This window comes from Symsagittifera roscoffensis, chromosome 9 (assembly GCF_963678635.1).
Source record: "Symsagittifera roscoffensis chromosome 9, txSymRosc1.1, whole genome shotgun sequence".
In the NCBI taxonomy this organism is placed as follows: Eukaryota; Metazoa; Xenacoelomorpha; order Acoela; family Convolutidae; genus Symsagittifera; species Symsagittifera roscoffensis.
Genome location: NC_087070.1, coordinates 53,725,382 through 53,746,186, shown reverse-complemented (window position 1 = coordinate 53,746,186; position 20,805 = coordinate 53,725,382). Strand labels below are relative to the sequence as shown.

The window sequence follows — 20,805 nt, the reverse complement described above, 5'->3', positions numbered from 1 at the left end:
AGAGTTAGCCAGATCTTGTTCGTATTCGCTTCTGTTATTCTCTACGGCGGTTTGTCCCTTTTCATTCATTGCAATCACCGAGGCACATTGCGAACCTTTTTGTTTGGGTAATGATGACAGACGTTTCATTGAATTTGACGTCGCAGGAGTTATCCAGGGAGGAAAATTTTGTCTATGTTGAGTTCTACGCGGGATGAATTTTGGCAGAAAGCTATGAATTCATTCGTACCATAGTTCGACTATTTTTGTAACATTTAACCAGAAGTAAGGTGAGAAGGTGTTGATTGAAAACGCATCGTTTAAACCGTTGAAGTCAGCTTTGCAACAGCTATAGAAACTGGTCTTACTAAATGTGGAGCTTTTCTTGAATTCCGTTATGCGAATTATTGAGTTAATAGGTTTGTGATCAGATTTTGGTACAGTAAATACGTCGAGTGGTAGGGTGTCAATTATTTCAACCTGGTTGCTAACAAGGAATAAGCAACAGTTAATTAAAATTTGTATCTGAAAAGTACAGAACAGAAACAGACAATTTCAAAATAGTAAAAATGCACAGCTTCAAACCATCCAAAACGGTGTGCAACGACAGGCCGAGTTGTGGTACTCGGGAACCATGAACAGATGGAAGTAGAGCGGGAAACAGACACTGATGGATATGGAACTGGGTTGGCGGAGAGCTATAGCAGAGAGACAAGAAGGACGACACGGGAAAGGACAGAAGAAAGGCGCATCTAGGAGAGAGTGAACTTAAAGACAGACTATCGGGAATTGAGAATATTTACATCAACATCCACCATTCTTACTGGAGAATCTCTCATTTTCCTTTTACGGCGTAGGGCTATCAGAGCGGACTTGATGACGGTAAAACTCAGGCACTTTCTTATATAGTTCTCATTATCAGCGTAAGAGCAGCCATTCTTAGAGCAAAGTTTTTCCGCTAGAACAGTACAAAAGTGATCGGCCTCTTCACCCATTGCTCCATTAGTAGCAAAGACAAGGGGGGTGAAACTGGCATGCTCCACTTGCTGAACCCGTTCTAGGTATGCAGCTTTCTTCATCTTCTCGTGGTCGGCAAGAATTGTTTTAACTGGCTTACCACGGTTCGATGGTGAGTTGATGTGGGTCACTCTGACGTCGTACATCGATTTTTGCATTGGCGTCCAGAAAGACCTGCATGCGATATCGAGACGAGGGCCTTCTTCAATGTTTACCCGAATAGTAATTTTTTCCTCATCGGTCAGGGAAATTAGCGGAGGCTCAATGCTTACATCTTTACATACACTATCAAGAACATCAGCAAAGAGATCCCGGACGCAGTTATGGCGCATAATCACAAAGCCACCTAGCTTACAACCTAATGAGTGGTCAATGCTGTTATTTTGTCCACATTCACACTTCGTGGCCATGTTGACAAGTGGTCACTCATATCGCAAATTCAGACTATCTCTGAATTCGTCGCGGTTAAAGTAGAAACCGTGTTCTCTGGACGGCATGCAGGACAGCCAAGTTGATGTTCCTTATGGCTGGAGCACCTCCAAGGCTCTCCTTAGAGACGGCGTGGCTTCTTGCAATATTAGATTCAATTCTGACTTAGCGTGTTCTTCGTTCCTTTTTCTGATGGCTTTGCGCTCTTCTGTGCAATGCGAGGGTGGTAGCTCGCATTTCTCGATAACAGCGCTCGTTAATCTCGTGCACAACTGTTTCGAGTTCTCGTGCTCTCGTTCCGCTCGCGTAGTGGGTATGAAAACGCCTAGACCACCTATTTTGCAGGGCAAAGCTAAAACTCTGCGCTCAAAGTCAGAGATGGTTCTGCCCATAATCTTTTCTAGGAAATAACGTATGTGGACCTCTAGTTTAGTTAAACCGTCGTCGATGCTGGGAATGGTGCGCATGGCGAACGACCACTTGCTCTGCATGACTTTAACAAACACAGCATAAGAAAGATGTGGTTCGCGAGTCGCCATTTCGCTTAACTTATAGATCTGTATGACCCACTCCTCAATCAGTTTCCCAACGTACTGCTGTTTAAACTGCGCCGAACCTAATGTTCCCCCGAGATATCGGTGGCCCTCCGTGGTAATGTTAACTTTTGAACTCGCGAAAAGGTCTTCAGCTACTTTCTTGGACGTTTCATCTTTTAATATCAGCCAGCACTTGTCTGGTCTCGGGTAGTATTCATAAGTTAACATTAGCCTAATTGTTGTGATAAACTTATTAAATAGTTGTGTTCATACGAATAAGTTGTGTTCATACGAACAATCTGTTCAGTTAACAGTCTATACGCTTACATATTTTATTAGTTAAGAATATCAAAGTAAACTTATTAAATAGATTCCTCTTCCCTCGTTCAAACTGTGTGTTTTCAGAAAAGTTGTAGCTAGGAACAAGAACACCTTATTCGAAACGAAAAAAGTCCCGTCCGTTCCTAGCCGTGGATGGGTGAAAACCAATGAGATTTCACATATTCAAGAAATCGTCGTCGCAACACTTGTTGATCGGAGACTCACAATTGAAAAATCTAACTTTCCCAAATTTCAATATCCTCAGCCTTCCTGGTGCAGGTATCGCGGATGTTCTAAACTTCTTGCCCCGCAAGAACGAATACGATATTATAGCTCTATTCATTGGTGCGAACGATCTGTTTACGAAAGACAAAAAAGACTCAACGAGAACACCCGAAGACGTTGCTGAAGAATTATCCCAACTTGGCCTACGGTTGACAGAACGTTGCAATAAAGTTTTCATTATCGCTCTACCACCCAGACTCGGAAGACCAGCCCGAACGGAACGTTTAAACGATATTCTTCGCAAAAAGAAAGAACTCTGGCGATATCGCGGTATATCGAAAGGAATAACCACCAAAACTGTTCTATCTTCCGACGAAGTGCATTTAACAACAGCATCGCTTGCGAGTCTCCAAACGATTTTGAAAAAGAAAATCATCTACAAGAAGTTCTGTGTAAAAACTGATAGCGAGGGCTACTCGAATATATACCACTGCGGCAACAACACTTGTCGGTGTCATCATTTTCACAGAGACTGAATTTTCTATTGATTACCCTTTAGGTATCGCCAGATTTGATGTCTTTGTGAATTCACATCTATAAAAAAAACCGTTTTCTCCCGCTAGTCATCAAGTACCCTTAAGGTCTCAAACAACTGTTCTCATAACCCTAACACTGATACTTCAGTCCTCAATCGGCGCCCTTTAGGTACCACCCTGAGGACTCGAGTACACTACCTAAACCTTCATCCCCCAAACACAGTTTCCACAGAGAAAAGAGGACGTAAACATAAATAAAACTGAGAATGTCAAAGGACAAAAAATCTTGCAAAACATGCAAGAAACCCATAAACGAAAATGACCCAATATACAATTGCAACACCTGTAATTGCTCTATGCACCTTGAAGTTGTCTGCACTGGCCTCTCGACCGTTGCACTCAATGGAATACTGGAACTTGGTAACAACGCACTACTGATATGCAATACCTGTTTGTCCAACGTAATAAGAGATCAAGTAATCAGAAGCACAGCATCACATGACAAAAGTGAAAACATCAAAAAAATTGAAGAAGAAATTTCAAAACTAAGTAAAGTAGTAGCCGAAGTCTCGACAAAAATGGAAAATATTAAAGATCCCATCCAAAGCCTGCCAATAGCAGAACAGGGTAAAACCTGGTCACAAGAAGCGGCGCAAAACATAATCAAACCCCTGAGCAAAGGATTGAGAATAAGAGGGGTCCCCGAGATCAAGGAAAGAGATGGAAGAAAAAGACTTGACCATGACTATGATGAGGTAAATAAAATCATAAGATTCTTAAACCTCGAATGCAATATCACTGATCTCAAGCGTGTGGGAAAGTTCAGCGAAGAACGAGCAAACCACAGAACTATACTGGTACGATTAACCTGTCCAAGAGAAATAGACTTGATACTATCATCAACACCGGCCCTCAAAAATTATGACAAAAATGTCTTCATAAGTAAGGAACTCTCAGTCGAAGAAATGAAACTGGAAAACGCCATCCTGAGAGAACGTAGAAATCTCAGCAGCAGTAGTAAAAACCCCAAAAATCTTCGAATCAGAAACCTAGAACTGCATGAAAAAGTAGACGACACCTGGACAAAAGTTACAATTAAACCGGAGGCAAACAGCACAATTCAGACTAGAAATGACAACTGACTAGAATCGCTGAATGTTATGTCATTCAATACACGAAGTATACTGGATATAAATAGACGTATGAAACATAGCAATATAATACTATCGAACGATTATGACATCATTTGCTTAAGCGAAACTTGGTTAACTGAAAACATCCCTGACAACGCGCTTTTTCTGCCAGCACACATAATAACTAGATGTGATAGACCTACCAACTCAACAAAATCGAAACACGGGGGCGTGCTTATTGCTGTTAAGCAATCTCTAGCTTTCACAAAACTTGAAATACACACTACGGACTGCGTTGGACTCCTCCTTAACACTCCGACACCTCTCATCCTATGCTGTATCTACAGTGCCCCGAACGAAAGCAAATATAAGCTATCCACAGATGACTTCAACAAACTATTGAATATGCTAACTGACTACTCAAATGAATTTCAATGCCCAAATATTTTATTGGTTGGTGACATCAACTTCGCTAATACGCATTGGCAAACCTTGCAATCAACCCAAAAACACGAACAATTAGTACTGCAGACTTTTATTGATATGAACTTTCAACAGTTTATCGAACCCCCTCATGACCAATTAGATATTGTCCTTTGCAACAACCCCGACATTATTTTAAACACCACGATAGACAACCATATGAAAAAACACTTCTCACACCAAGAAAGAGAATTATCAGACCACAAACCTTTTCTAATCACGATATCATCTCTTACACACAATGACGAAAAAGCCACTCCCATACAACACGGATCCGACTTTCTGGACTTTGGTGTCTTCTCATTAAACAACGTCGATTGGATTACTTTAAACAAATACTTTTTGGAACACCCATTTCAACCGTACTGCTACTCTAACATTGACCACTTAATCAACTCATGGTACCTCTGGCTATATATAGCACTAGAAAAACACATGAAAAAACAGACCAAACACCGTATGAACCTAGCACCTTGGATCACACCTGAAACCTCCGATATTGTCAAAAGACTCAACACAGCATCAAAAAAAGTAGCCTTTAAAAATACTCATACTAATAACCGCAATCTTGAAAGACTTAAAAACCTTGTAGATCATTTATCCGAATTAGATCAGAAAAACTTCGAAGAATCAATTTCAAGGGCAGAAATTTCTCAAAGCTCCAAAAATACTTTAAAAGCATACGAAAAAACTCAAGTACTCCAAAAACAATGTACTGGAATGAAAAAAACCGAATCAACAGAGCACGGTAAAGCTAATCTTCTAAACAATTACTTCGTAAGCGTTTTTAACATTAAGCAGAATGAAAACATTTTACCAATAGCTGAATTACCTGGCTCAATCAAATGCTTCAATTTCTCTGAAAATGAGATATACGACATCCTTAAAACATTAAACCTCCAAAAAGCAAGAGGACCAGATAGACTCGGTAACACAGTCCTAACCAATTTAGCAGATAGCATAACTTCATCTCTAAAACTGATTTATAACAACATCACCAACAAAGCAACATTTCCAACGATCTGGAAACTTAGCCAAATCATCCCAACTTTTAAAAATGGAAACAAGCAATCGGTCACAAACTACAGGCACATCAGCCTGCTAACTGCAGTATCCAAAGTCTTAGAGAAACTGATCTTCCTTAAAATCTCACCAAAGATCTTCTCGCAAATCCATGACAGCCAATTTGGCTTCTGTCCTAAACGATCGACAACTCTGCAAATGCTCCAATTCCTCGACAAAACCATGATGACTTTGATAACCCTAATATCAAGTCTCTACAGGCAATATACTTAGACTTCGAAAAGGCTTTCGACAAAGTTCCTCACGACTTGTGCATATATAAACTCAATAAATTTGGCATATCAGGAAACGCACTTAAACTATTAGCAAACTACTTAACCAACAGAAAACAGCAAGTACGAATAGGTGCGGCAGTATCCAGCCATCTTGAAGTTAGTTGCGGCGTACCTCAAGGCTCACTGTTAGGGCCAGTATTCTTCATTACATTCATCAACGATTTACCGTCATCACTCACCAACTCGTGCTATGGTTACGCAGACGATTATAAAATTGTTGCAACGAACCCTTCCCTGCTCCAACATGACCTAATCACGATCAACTTATGGTGCAAAGATAATTCCATGAGTCTTAATTTGAAAAAATGTCACAATATAATATTCAAAGACCCCCAACTTGACCTAAACATGTATCTCGGTGACCATATACTTGAAAAAACCTGTTCAGAAAAAGACCTTGGTATACAAATAACCAACAACCTAAACTGGTCAGCACACGCAAAAATAAGAGCCCAAAAAGCAATAGGCTGCTTATTTTTAATTAAAAGAAATATTTCAAAATCAGCGAGCTTAAAAATGAAACTGAACTCCTACTGTGGATATGTAACCCCAATTGTGTCATATGGCCCACCCATATGGAAAGCAAATAAGTGTGAATTAAAAATTATTGAAGATGTCCAAAGAAAAGCTACACGTTGGATACTGTCATGTAACAACATCAACTATAAAGACAGACTGATTAGATTAAACCTGCTTCCACTGTCTCTCTACCACGAAATGCACGGCATTCTCTTGCTTCATAAAATAATAAACGACCAATACAACTTCCATCGGAGACAATTTGTTCAGTTCAAAGAATCTACAGCCCCAACAAGAAGATCAACGAAAAATAACTTAGCGCATAAAAATTATCATTACGAAAAATCGAAAAGCAATTTCTGGCACAGAACACCTATACTAGCAAACAAAATTTTACAGACTCAGGAAGAAGAAGACCTGTTTGCGATGAAATACGAAAGACTCAAATCAAGCCTCAAAAACGTTTTCTGGATTTATTTCATCAGTAAATATGAGGAAAGTGTCCCATGCACATGGAGAATAAACTGCTGCAATAGCTGTGTAAACTCAAAGAAACTATAAAACTCAGTTTAAAACTCCCAACGCGGGGCATTTTAGCCCCATGGCTTTATGTCTAAATCCTTGTTCATTATTATTATTATTATTATTATAGGGCCCAGTGACAACAATGACTCCCACCAGCTTTTCACATGTTGCAGCTTCCCGATCGAGGCGGCGTCGTCAGCAAACCATGGTTGATGGCAGAGGTGGGCTTTCAGACGGTCAATCAGAGGCTTAATACTAACCGCATAAAAAGCCATGGCAAGATTATCGCCTTGTGTCGTTCCTTCACGAGATGTGATTTCCATTCCGTTATTGAGTATGAGGTGCGCCGGTCTTCGATAGGTGTTGATAATGTAGCGCGAAAGACTAAGCACAAGGACTAAGTCAAGTATATTAGCGTTTGTTGTTTTGAAATGAACAGCTTGAGTTAAGCTTAATGAGTTAAGCTTAATTTATCTATTTTGTCAAGTATACATTTACCCAAAAATGGGTTCGGAATTCAACAAAAATAATTTGATAAGAAATTTAAAATAATTATTTCTCGCAGTTTGGGCATCGTCGGGATTTAAATTTCTAAATTTTGATTATGAAAATGAGACAAGGTGAGTGTTAGATTGATCCATGTGAAATGGCCAAACACACTGAGTGTACGTAGTAACCTACAATAGAACGTTCTACTCTTTCTAGCGTCGAGGTGGTGGTGGTATGTTCTGTTTCCAAACAAACCACGTAGTGCCTCCGTCATATTGAGCTAAAAAGCTCGGGGAAATATTGTCTCTGGCTCCTTAGCCAAAAACTATAATGCCTGTCCTTCTTAGCCTCAAATATGACTCGAGTCAACGAGTGCTACTTTGATCAGACATCTTAATTTTAATATAACCTCTGCTGTTTAATTTTAGCTAGACAATGAAATTAGATGAAATTGAAGATGTTGAAATTGACAATGAAGGGAAATTTAAATACATCCTAATTAAAGCCAAAGAAAAATCTACGAAATTGTCCAAGCTTCTTGTGAGAGGATATGCAGAGTGCCCATATCATGCAGATATTCTTGAAAAGGTTATGTTTTCTAAATGAAATTTTCATTGCCAAATTCAAGTTCCTTGCTGCCATAACCAAGCTTCTGACACGTTCTTTTGGACCGATAATTAAAAAATCAACCTTCGGTTTTTTGTTAGGCCATCAGTGTTAACTAGTAAATAGGAGTCTTATAAATAGAAGTTTTTCGCCCTTTTCCAGTTTCCCACCCATTGTACAATTACATGTTATAATTGTTGAATAATTGTTCATACGACAATTTGCAATCAAAAATGTCGTAATCTGTTAACTTGTTCATGCTGGCACGTGTTTTTTTACAGTATATTTTATCAACAAAACAAAAATTAAATAAACTTGTGAGTGAGTGAGTTTTCGAAAGGCAATGGTGGAGAACTAGAAAAGAGCCAAATTTTTATCAACTTTTGTTGTTTGGCCATGTTGCAGTAACCAATGGTTTTCCGGTGCTAGACTTTGTTTGAAAATGTTCACAGAACTGTAAAAAGAATTGGGCTCTCTGGATTTTTTCTGTTTTCTTGTTGTTGCACCAGTTTTTGTAGATTGGGAAGTAACTGTTGCCTGGGGCTGTCTAACCACGTGATGTTGGCTTAGTTACCTCTCGGCAAATATTAAAAGCTTATTTTCATAATGATGGTAGTGTTTTTCAAAGTGTTTTTTTTTCTATTTCGTAATTTCCGTCTCATTTTCTATTCAATAGCTTGCAATGCTGCGCTTGTCTTGTGTAATAGTTCCGTCTCTGTGTAATAGTTCCGTCTCTGCTTCGTCTCTGTGTAATAGTTCCAAATTGAATTGAGGTCAACTAATTGTTCGTAACACATAGAGCCCAAATCAGTGAATTGACCGCTTTAAGCGGAAGCGGCCGGAAAAAGCGGTAAACCAGTTGAAATAAGCGAAAGAGGTGAAAGCGGAATGATTTCTAGAAAAGCGCTAAAAGCGCGACTCATTTTCAGAAAAGCGTTTATTCACACATAAAAATGTTGCAGAGCGCTTGTCGAGTTAATTACTCTTGCCCATTGTCAAAATCAACAAACCACTTCATTTTTTGTCGACTTATCCAGAAAGCATACAAAACGTAGTCGCTTGGGCGCAAAATTTCTCGAGAATCTTATGTGCTTAAAAACTAATAGATTTAATTCAATTAATATTTCCTTGTTTGTTTTCTTAAAAAGCGGAGATCTATAGTTTAGAAAAGCGGTAAAAGCGAAAAGCCGCTTCGAAAAAAGCGGAAGCGGCGAAAAGCGCCATAAGCGGTCAATTCACTGGCCCAAATATTCGGTCGTGTTCCTAAAAATCCGGAATGCTAAAATCATAAATTGGAGGGGTTCGACGCAAAAGATTACTGGTAGTCTAGCTGTTGATTACTGGAAGCTCCAAAATTTTTTAATCTATTACAAATAAAAGATTGAAAAACAAAATGATAATTTGTTTTTTTTTCAATTCCTCAAAATTGAAAGCACTAATAATGTAAAAAGTTATAATTTTGAAGGATTATTTGAAGCGGGTGGTTTTGTTTCTCGACTGTTTTCCTGGAATTTAGTCCCCCCCCCCCCCGAAAAATGGTTATTTCTGTCTCATTTTCTATTCGCTAGCTTGCAATGATCAGATGGCATTGTATCATAAGTTATGTGGAGTTCAGTTTCACCTCTGAGTTAAGTATAATCTGCAATTTTATTGGCTGCAGCTTTGTTCAATTAAAAAAAAAGATGTTTTTTTTTCGAAGAATTTTTTTTTCAGATTTAAACTAGTTGTGCAGCATTAATTGTAGAGGAAACATTTTGTGCTAGTTGCATAAGATTATTTCTGTTTTCAGGTATCAATGATTTATTTGAAGGCGCTTGCTTCTCTAGGTCGGTGACTTTCAGAAAAAGTCGAAGATGTTGTAGCTCAAATTAGCTTTCCCGCTGTTTGACGTAATGCGTTTTTCTTCCAAATACTAAATTTCATTTAGCTTTTTGGTTTCGAGAGTCCACTAACCTTTTTCCAGCTGCCTCTAGGCTATGTTTTAGTTGTTTTAACTTTATTTTTTTTTCATGCAGCATAAAGCTTACCAATTTTGAGACCGAAATCAATAAGGAAAGGACCGAAAATTGTTAGTCTTTGCCACATACTGCGGCCGTTGCAGTTTGTGCTACTATACAGCAACTGGGAAGTTTAATGTCACTGCTTTTTGCACAAGCAAACGTTGCGGTGCTGGACTTTGATGTGAAAATTTTCACAGAACTGTAAATAGCATTGAGTTTTCTGGAATTTTTTTTCCATTTTCGTGTTTTTGTTATGCACATTTTTGTAGATTCGAAAGTAAATGTTGCCTAGGGCTGTTTTTTGCACACGATAGAGCTCCAAAAAGTTGAAGCCTAAATAGTTGACTTAAAAGAGCAAATGATTTACTTCGGGCAAAAGCTAATTTTTTTCGGACAGAATTGTCTCAAGGTCAACCATAAATTCAAATTTCATGCTTAAGTTGCTCAAAATCGGGAGATTGCTCTTTTAAATTTATTCTTTTGGTTTTAACTTTTATTTACTTATCATATTAAGACAGAAATCATAAAACAGACAGAATTATTAAGAAAGAGAAGTCGGCCAATTTTGAACAATTTTCGCATGCAACTTTTGGGTAAAATTTTGTGCTTGCGAGTTGCACAAAGCACGGATCATATCGAGATTGAAACTCTCAAGCTTCTGGTTTTCAAAACTAATTTGTAATACCTATTCATTGTAACTTATTATTCCGACCACTCGAATAGTGGAAAGGAAGTGTGGCGTTACGTCCTTTTTTCAACCGATTTTGACCACCTCAAGGAAATCTCGTAAGAGTTCAAGTGTGGTATCATAGGAAAGACCTTGTGGTTCCGATTCTAAAATAAAACAATCTGAGAAACTGACGAAGTTGACTTTCGATTTTCAGATTAAGGAAGACGAAATTTGTTGATAGACTGACCTCTTCAAGTCAATTCTGCTACAAGTTGATCATATTTTAACTAACATTATATCTTAATATTGGAGATTTTTGCTAAGTTCAGTCAAACTTTAAAATAAGCTAAGAAAAATTGAATAAATGAAATCATTTATTCAATTTTTCTTAGCTTATTTTAAAGTTTGACGGAACTTGGCAAAAATCTCCAATATTTTTAGAAATGAAATTTTATTGTCACGCTTGCGATAAGCTATGGCGTTGCAATCGGTTACTAGATTTTTATCCGTTAATATATTATTCACAGGATCTTTAATTTAATAAGATCTCCAGTTTCTACCTTAACAGCTCTGGGTCTAGGTTTACTGTCTAGAGTTAATGGGTTACTTTCAGATGTAAATTGATATTTTGAAGGCTTGATTGATTTTGTACAAATTTTGGTAGTTTTTTTTACTAGGTAATTTTTTAAGGAAATTCTTTTCAATTCAATTGTTTTTTTTTCAATTCCTTTTTGAAGAGCGTAGCTATATTTCATGGATTTTTTTTATTTTTGTACTCCAAAATTTTCAGTTTGAAAAGAAAAACCTCTAGAACGAGTTTTATATAGTTATTTGTTGCACGAGGTTCAAGATTGCCGTTGTTTGTGACAAATATGATTTTTCGTATGTTTTTCATTAACGGGCGTCTTTTTTTAAAGTTATCATTTTTGTTGTGAATCAAGGTTTTACTGTTGCTTGTTTACAAGGTTGATTTCATAAGCTGTCAAAGTTAAATTAAATTTTGTGATAATTGTTTGAAATTTCTGAATTCTAGTTTTTTGAAACTTCATCTGTTAATTTTTTTTTCATATTGCTCTTTTATTTATAGCAAGCAATCCAAAGTGCCTTTTGATACGCGGAATTGTTTCGATGGACATTCAGTTTGTTTGGTTGCAAAATTTTAAGCGAAGTTTTTTTTGGAGTTTTTGATTTTTTACTTCCAGAGTTACCAGCGGAATAAAAAAGTTTTTTATTGTTCTAGTTTTCTCTAATTGGTTTAAATTTTTAAAGAATGTCCATCGTAATATTCTTGATATGCTCTTTTCCACTGGCCACAGTCCGATGGCCGTTTCAACAGCTTTAAATCCCAGTGAGCGTTTTTATTGATAACCCAACTTGATTTAACCACAACAAATTTGAAAGTTTTTGACGAAGAAGAATTAATGTGGAAAGACATTGAGATATCTGCATCTTGTTTTCAGTAGGTTTCAGCAGTTCCTTTTCTCTGCATTTTTTTTGGAAAATTGTTCTTGAAATTGTTATCTCTTTTTCAACGAGTGAAAACGCAAACGCCAAAAGCATCATTTTGCTAGCTAAAACATTAGGTGATTGCGATGTTATCGCTCTAAATCGTATAGCATATTTTAACATTTTATAACAATTTACAGTAAATTAGTAAGGTAACATAAAAATGCGATGATTTTTTGTGGAATGATGGATTGAGTAACCTGTTTATAAATTTTGACGGGATAGGAAAATAATTCAATTAACCTGTTGACAATATTGTGACAAGAACAATTAGTCGGTTATACAGGAAAATATAGATTAGGCTGTAAAATTGTTGGCGTTATTTTGGAGACCATCCATTAAATGTGACATCAGGAGAGGCAAAATTTAGTTGAGCCATTTAATGATTTTTCAACCGAACTCGTCAATTAATTTTCACCCCGTCAGATTGTCAGTTAATTTCATCATCAGTCAAAACAATAAGTCAAATATCCGTAATATGGTAAATATTTCAACTTCGCTTACAAATAGTTTTAAAAGTTAATCTTTGGTCGACAAGTATTCCGTAAATTTTCTATTTTTCTTTGAAAGTTATCATCGGTTTCCTTCAGATATCGAACCAATTGATATTTTTTCGGCCGAATTAAATAACATTGTTGCAGTTAGCAAAATTATATTTTCATGGATCAAAATTTATTATCAATTCACCTTCAAAACAACGGACAGAATTCAATTTATAGCGACGACGGTGAAAAACACCAAGAGTCCCATAAGAAACCTGACCAAGTTAAACTACACCGACTGAACGTGAACGCACGTGAAAGAAAACGAATGCACGATTTGAATGATGCGTTGGACCAGTTGCGGAGCGTAATACCGTACGCACATAGTCCATCAGTCAGAAAGTTGTCTAAAATTGCCACCTTACTTCTGGCTAAAAATTATATTCTGATGCAGTCACAGATTATTGCTGAGTTAAAAGGTGAATTAAAGGCCCAAAATCAAAGCCAAACCCGTCTGCCAACATCTTTTGGCACTGGTCCAGAAAGCCATGGAGACAACGCTTCCCTTCAGTTATTTAGACAGTTGCCAGTCTTGATCGGAAGAGACAACAAAGAAGACAAAATTGGTCGCGAGAAGAAGAATTAAACTGATTTTTTAACTCAAATAAGCTCAAGACTTAATATTGAATCGATACATTTGTAATTCGGATGAGGATCTCAAATTTAATTTTATGATTTTTAAAAAATCTTTTCGAGTTACGGATTAAGGCCGCTATGGACAAGCGGTAATCGTATAACTTGCGCTCATTTAACTAAGAAACGACTTCTAATCTTCAGTATTTAATCTACTACGACTTTGTGTCAAGTTTGTTTGTGTCACTCAAAATTAACTTTAGTTTGCGAGAGAAAGTTCAACAAAAAATGCAATGAAAGACAAAGAATTTTGCCACATTATGGATTTTTTAAATTATTAATCCATCTTGTAGTACTCTCTGCTTCCCACTAAATATCTGATCTAATTGATAATTACAAAAAGTTAACCTTTTATGCTTTTTTTTTATTTTACTCTTTGATCTTTTTTATTTGTAGACTGAACAAAGTGTGAACTCGTCTGAGATTTCACTCTCTTGTCCCGGCGGAGGAAGGATAGAGCGAAACAACTATGAAAAGACTCTCTTCGTCTTTGGCTACTCACAGGGGTTCGGACAAGCTGACCACTCAAAAACTGTATCTATCTTGAAAAATAAATTCCCAGATTACACTATTGAATACTCGAATGAAGGCTATTAAAACAGTAGTTGGCTCGACTGAAACTTAGATAGTTGTTAAAAAATTTGTACTTGATGTGAAATTAAATGTTTTGATAGAAATTATTTGCTTTCTCTGATTAAGAGTAATGAATGTAGTGAAGTCTGTTAAATAGGTCTTACTGATTTTTTTCAGGAAAAGTCTTAAAATATTGATGCACTTAGGTATAATGCATTTTTTTAGTTAAATTGAAATTCATCTGCTGAAAGTGACGTAAATAGCACTCTACAAATACGAACGTGCAAATGTCTTGAAAATTCGCGAACGATTTCTAGTTTCGTAAGTGGAATTTAATTTTTTTATTTCTAGCTGAATGAAAACGTTACCTGTTGATCCAGTTTTCTCTAATTGGGTTAATGTTATCAAAGAAGCGCCGGTCATAAATCGTTCTAGAAATTCAAGGAGCTTGAAGGGCATCTATTTTCTTTGAAAATCGAAAGTTGCTATTTTTTCAGCAAAGTCAGTGTGTTTTTTGTTTACTTGCGTTCATTTATCTTTTTCAATCTTTGATTGATTATGTTTTTTTAAAGAGAATCTATTGATTTTCCATTTTCCTTTCAATTTGGCATTGGTCGGAAATCATATGATGATGTAAGAAAGCCAAAGTTAGAGATAGAAGCTGAAAGAGATAGAAAACGCATTTGAACGGATATAAATGAATTAGGAAGATGCGAAAAAGGCAGATTCCATTTAAAAAATTCCTAAGATCAGTTTTTACTAACTTAGAAATTTTGATCATTCTGCCGATTCGCGAATGCAGATCCTAATGTACGGAGCTCTGGAGTAATTCTCAACTTCACCGTTAATAAAAACGTTATTTCTGTAGCTATAGTTTGTACAGTGATGATATAAAGAAACTTTCTCGAATTGCATAAATCTCAGACAAAAACTTGAGGCGAAGAACATTCCTCAAAATTTAAACACGAAATAGTGCATGGTTTTTTGCAATCACAATCAAACGCTTTTATGTTAATACGAGGTCATTTTCACAGCCCGGTTTCACAGCGCCCGGTATTAATTATTAGTTGAAATAGACTCTAGAACAGCCAGCACAGTAGAAAGACGAATGCTTCATAATAAGTTGAAATTAGTTCAAGCCCGTTTCAGGTTGTAATTATCTTTTCAAAAAAATCGTAAATTTTTTCGGGGTCGTGGTTTTTGTCCGTTCATTTTTCGTTTTTTTTAAGCGCAATTTTTTTGTGGTAGGGATTTATTGGTTGATTTTTTACAGCATGGCTTTTGTTCGAATTTGAAACGTTTTTACTTTAACGGAATTTCTCAAATATATAATTTTACCATGTCTGATTTTTGAGTTTTTTTGTTTTTTTTTAATATCCAAACAGTTTCAGTTTGTGGTATATCGACTTGGTCAACTTAATTTGCGTAATTTCGAGGCTAAAATATCTCCGTTTGGGATTGTGCGTTTCAATTGGGTGGGTCGTTTGGTTTTCGGCTCACAGGTATCGACCCAAAGTTTGTTGCCGCTCAGTAAATGCTTTCTACTTTTTAAGATCTGTAGGCCTCGGAGCGGATAACTTTTTCTTAACCGGTTAACCGATCTCAAATTACCCGGTTAGCCGGCTAATTCTGAAGAAAACGTTTTGGCTAAAATGATTGATTTTTATACAGTATTCTGAAGAAAACTTTTTTGGCAAAATTGATTGAATTTTATACAGTATCGGTTTGGTGTGCATTTCCATCGGTTAATCGGTTAATGAAAAATTATCCGGTTAAAATAAATTAACCGGTTAACCGCTCCGAGGCCTAAAGGGCTGTTAATGAATTTCATCCCATACAAATAGAATTTTATGTTGCGGTAGTTTTTCAACTTTCGTCAAGTTATTTTTTTTCCAACATAATTTTTCAAAATTAAATTTTTCATTCTTTATTTTGTACCACAATGTGTGACTTACATCGCAAGTGTTAAGAAGCTCCGCTTCACCTCTGTTTCTAAAATTTTAATTTTAGTTTTTTTCTCTAACCCAACGAGCAGTTTTTCTAAGCAAAAACGCACCTCCCGCACCTCCTAGTACAAAGTTTAACGTCTCTTTTTTCGTAACTGGTCTCATTTTTTTGACATCTTTCAGCTCCTTATTTAACTTTTTTTGTCCCTGTTTGGTTTGTGCAGCTTGTTCGTGAAAAATCGCAAAAACTTTCACTCGCCTTTTTCTGAGTCTGAATGCTCCTTATTTTTAGATTGGTAAAAGCAAAAAAGGGTTAGCCAGTTACTATGCAAGTAGCACAGAATGTTCCGACCATAGTCTTAAGAAACTTTCCTTTCCAATTAGTATCATCTTGGCTGCATGGTGTGATAAAAGGAATGAACAAAAAACTGAAACTTGGGCACATTCGGCATTCATGGTTAAAGAGGCAAACTGGGCAACTGTTTCGAAAGAAATGACAAGAAAAACAAATCAACAAAAAAATTCCAGTGTTTTTTTTTTCAGTTTTTTATGCGGAGGTCTTCCGAATTCTTTGTTTTTAATTCTCAAAATGGCCTTAAAAAACCAAAAACTAATCATACTCAAGTAAAACAAAACTTGAGCATAAAGCAGCTATTGTGAACGGCCTAAATTAAGCACGAGAAGCATGCTGGTTTGCTTTACTCGCTAGAAGTTGGACAAAAAGTCAACAATTTCAAACCCGATTTTGAAAGTTTTTAAGGACATTCGAATCACGACTGAATGGGTTTCAACAAGAATTATCACTCAAAACACTAAAACTGAAAGACACTCGAATACAAAGTTTCTCCACATTTTTTAATTGGTCGCAAAAAACAGCAGGTGTTTGTTTACGTTAGATAAAACAGATTAACAGCTTTTGAATAGTTATTATTTTAAATGAAGGTAATGGGCAAAGTTTTGGGCAATTATTCAAGGCTGTCTAAATTCAAGCAATCCGGGCGCATGCTCGGACAAACAATTAGTTGCATATATTTCTAAAGTTTGCTAAACGAATTTGACTGTGTTTGAAACGGTTTGTGCTAAATGAGGAATATTAAGCAGCATTTGTGCTGAAACCTAATTTTTGAAGCTGGACGTAATAATCGTTTTAAATTAATTTTTTAACATTCCTGTCCTGCTCTGATAAATTTTTTCTTCTATTTTCATACAAATTGAAAACCGTTTTCGAAAAACTGAGCGCTACATGTCCAGCAACCAGTAGCATTTGTAACAGATAAAAAGTGGCTAATATTTGAAAAAAGACAACAATTTTTCTTAAATCAATTTTAAATCCTTTTGTTTTAAGCTCTAGTTTGTTCCAAATAATGCTAACGGTGTTTGAAACCTTCTCAAACCATTCGACACTCCATGCGCATTAACCAGCAGTATTTTCATACACTAAAAACAGCTAACTATTTAATTTTTGTTGAAATTAGACTAACCTTTCTTAAGCTAACTTGAAAACCTCTCACGAGCTCTTAAAACTTTATTTTGTTTAATTGATGACAGTGTTTTGCAATTTCTGGCACATGGGCAGCAACCGGGAGCTCTTATTAAAAATTTAAAATGTATGATTTAAAAAAAACGCAAAACTTTTTTCAATAGTTTCTAGTCTGTCATTAAAAATTATAGAAGCAAGAAAATTATGCAACAACGAACTCATAACAGTTAATTTCTGCCTTAGTTTTTTGCAATAAACATTGTCTGAATGACTTCCTTTATAGGTTTACAGCGGTTCAGTTTCTGCTTAAAACAAATTTTTGTCAAGAAATGTTTTTTTTCCGTGAAATCGGTTCGAAAAAAAATGTGATTCCAAAATCCTTTTCAACATAATTAATCACTTTAATGTATAGCTCTATCAATCTAATAGTTGTTAAGTACAGTGCTGACTTAAATTAACCGGACGCAATGAACGGAATTTGCACTTTTAAAAGTTTTTTCCTTTAATTGGGTTAAGAGAACAAAATTGCTGAAAATTTCAGCAGAATTAGTATGGTGCAATTTTTTTTAATTCACAGCCAAAATTTTGCCCTAAAAGTTAGTCATTTTTTTAGTTAATCAAGAATTACGTTGAAACTACCAAGTTAATTGATGAAAAACTTATTTTAAAAGAAACCTCTTACTCAGTCCAACAATAATTTTGAAAGATAAAAATTCCAAAAATTCTCAAATTGTTTGAAATTTGTTTATAAGCAAAGATTTTGTATTTTATTTAGTAAAAATGACTTTTTCCGGCTATCAACCAAAAGTATAATTTCTTATAAAGATTTTTGGAGATTGTATCCTTTTAAAGATTTGGCAAACAAGGTAAGAAGTTTCTTATCAATAAACTCTTATCAATAAGTAGTCTTAGCATAATTGTTGATTAACTAAAAAAAAAGAACTATTTTGGAATAAAAAATTTAGCTGCGAATTTTGAAAAATAAATGGCACTATATTAAATCTTGTGAAATTCTGAGCAGTTTTTATTTTCTTCCTTTTTGTCTAATTTTAACCCAATTTGAGAAATGTCTTTGAAATTTCAAATTTTGAATTGTTTGTCCGGATAATTCGAATCAGCACTGTAGCAGGCAACCAGCAGCTGTATTTCGTTCGTGTAATTTTGTTAAAAAATCGAGACGCGGAGCGCAAGGAGTTAAACAAATTTTGGAATGCAAAATGAGTTGTTATTTCCCCACTAAAAATCTACTGTTGCAATTTTCTAACAATTTCTTTTGTTTGATTGTTCTAGGAAATATATTTCAATTTGGTTTCTAACATTGCACTAGTGTTTCAAATCTGGCTGGTAACCGCAATTCAAATCATGGTTTTATGAGCCTGTTGAAATATGGTCATAGCAGTTTAGAACCAATATTCAAGACCAAAATTATGTTGTATAATGAATGGTGTATCAAAAAGCAGCATATTTTTAGTGCAGAATGCAGACAGGGTTTTTTTTTCTTGCTTATCAAAGTTTTTCAAATCATTAATTCTCTCGTCTTATGCAAAAGTGATACTCCAATTGATGAAAATTCGATTAAAAACGTGGTAAAACAATAAGTTCAACGACAGCTAGGGGCGGATCTAGGATTTTCTCGAGGGGGCGGACGGATTTTTTTTAGGTCGACCAAATTAATTTTGTGAGGTCTCCCAAAGCACTAAAAGGACCCTGTTTTGACAAAACTTTGAAAAAAGGCGTTTTTAAGCATCATTTGGAAACGTTTGACCAAAAATTCCAAATCTTTGCGTTTTTTTGGCGCGCGCTCCCCCTTCAAAGTTAGTATGAATTGAAGTAGAATTTAGAACCGAATTGAAACATCAGTTTTATTTAAAATTAAACTCAAGTTGTAGCTAATAGTTTTTTTTGGTGTTGCGCAAACACAATTCCCTGATCTTTTGACAATTGATTTAGTGAAAAAACGTAAATATCAAAAAATATTTAGAAAAAAATTATTTCATTGGTTTCAGCATCAGAAAAAAACTCAAATAAATCTAAACCAGTAGTAATGAAAAAACCTCTTTTTATTGTCTCTGGTAGTTCATCAGAGAAAAATTTAGGCTGTATTTGTAATCGGCTTTATTTGTTTTGAAAAAAAAAAGTTTTTTCTGCAATGTTTTCTGATTCTCTCAACCAGTAGGAAAGCATTTGAACCGCTACAATAAAAAGTTTCTAAGTTCCTTGTTTTTGTCGGCTTCGTTGCTATAGCAGGAGTTTTCCAATTTTAAAATTATAATTAAGAGTTTTTTGATATCTTCCTCTACTGCTGCAGGTAATTGAATTCTATGAAACTTTGCTGAACTTGTAATTTTTTTTGTTCAAGTTGCGGTTTCTGTGTATTCTGCTTCGCCTCTGTGTAGACAACTGTTTTCTTTTTCTAAATATAATTTATTGGAAACTAATGATAGATTGAAAAATTTTAATGAACGTTTGCTAAACACGGTTGCCATACGGTTTGCCAAACACGGTTGCCATTTTAAATCAAACACTGGAACTTCTTTGAGCTTTTGATTGTTTGAAGTTACATTTTCTGGACACTCAAAAATGAAGAAGAAATTCATGTGGAGGGTGTTTGTTTTCACGCATTTTCAGCTACATCATTTCAAGTTCAACTTATAGTGAGCGAGTGTTTTGTCGTTTCAAATGTCCTTGCATTTTTGATTCGGATTAAAAAAGTCTGTTAAGAAATTCTCAGACTAACTGCGATAATTGGCTCTGTCAGTTCATCAGAGAAAATCTTAAGCTGTTTTTGTAATCGGCTTCATTTGTTTCCAAAGGAAAAATAGGTTTTCGTTGCAATTTTTTCTAATTCTCTCAACCAGTAGGAAAGCATTTGGACCACTACAATAAATATTTCCTAAGTTGAAAGAAAAAGCTGTGCGCGGTTTTTGTTGGAGGTTCTTGCTTCAAAAAGGTTAATCTGAGTGGAGTTTTTTGCTTTGTTTTTGTCGCTGGGGTTTTGCTATTACCATGGTCTTATTGCACATACTCTATCTTGTTATTATGGTTAATTTTTTTTCATCCTCTTGTTCTCTTGGTTCATCCATTATGCTCTGTTTTCTGCAATCTGAATTACAATTCTAGAAGCCATAAAGGATCTATATATGTGTCCATAGGATATATATAGATCCTTTATGGCTTCTAGAATTGTAATTCAGATTGCAGAAAACAGAGTAATTTGGATGAACCGAGAGAACAAAAAAATGAATATAATTTTATTCATAAAACAAGATAAGGTATTGGCAATAACATCATGGTTATAG

General features: G+C 35.6%; 1 protein-coding gene across 1 annotated transcript; it reads left to right on the top strand.

Annotated features, from left to right (window-relative positions):
* The first annotated feature begins 2,315 nt into the window (after positions 1-2,315).
* LOC134853880 (sex-regulated protein janus-A-like) lies at positions 2,316-14,187 on the top strand. The gene is made up of 3 exons (XM_063869836.1): positions 2,316-2,331; positions 7,979-8,138; positions 13,904-14,187. The coding sequence occupies exons 2-3, from the start codon at positions 7,986-7,988 to the stop codon at positions 14,102-14,104; spliced, it is 354 nt and encodes a 117-aa protein (XP_063725906.1). The 5' UTR covers positions 2,316-2,331; positions 7,979-7,985; the 3' UTR covers positions 14,105-14,187.
* Positions 14,188-20,805: the final 6,618 nt, after the last annotated feature.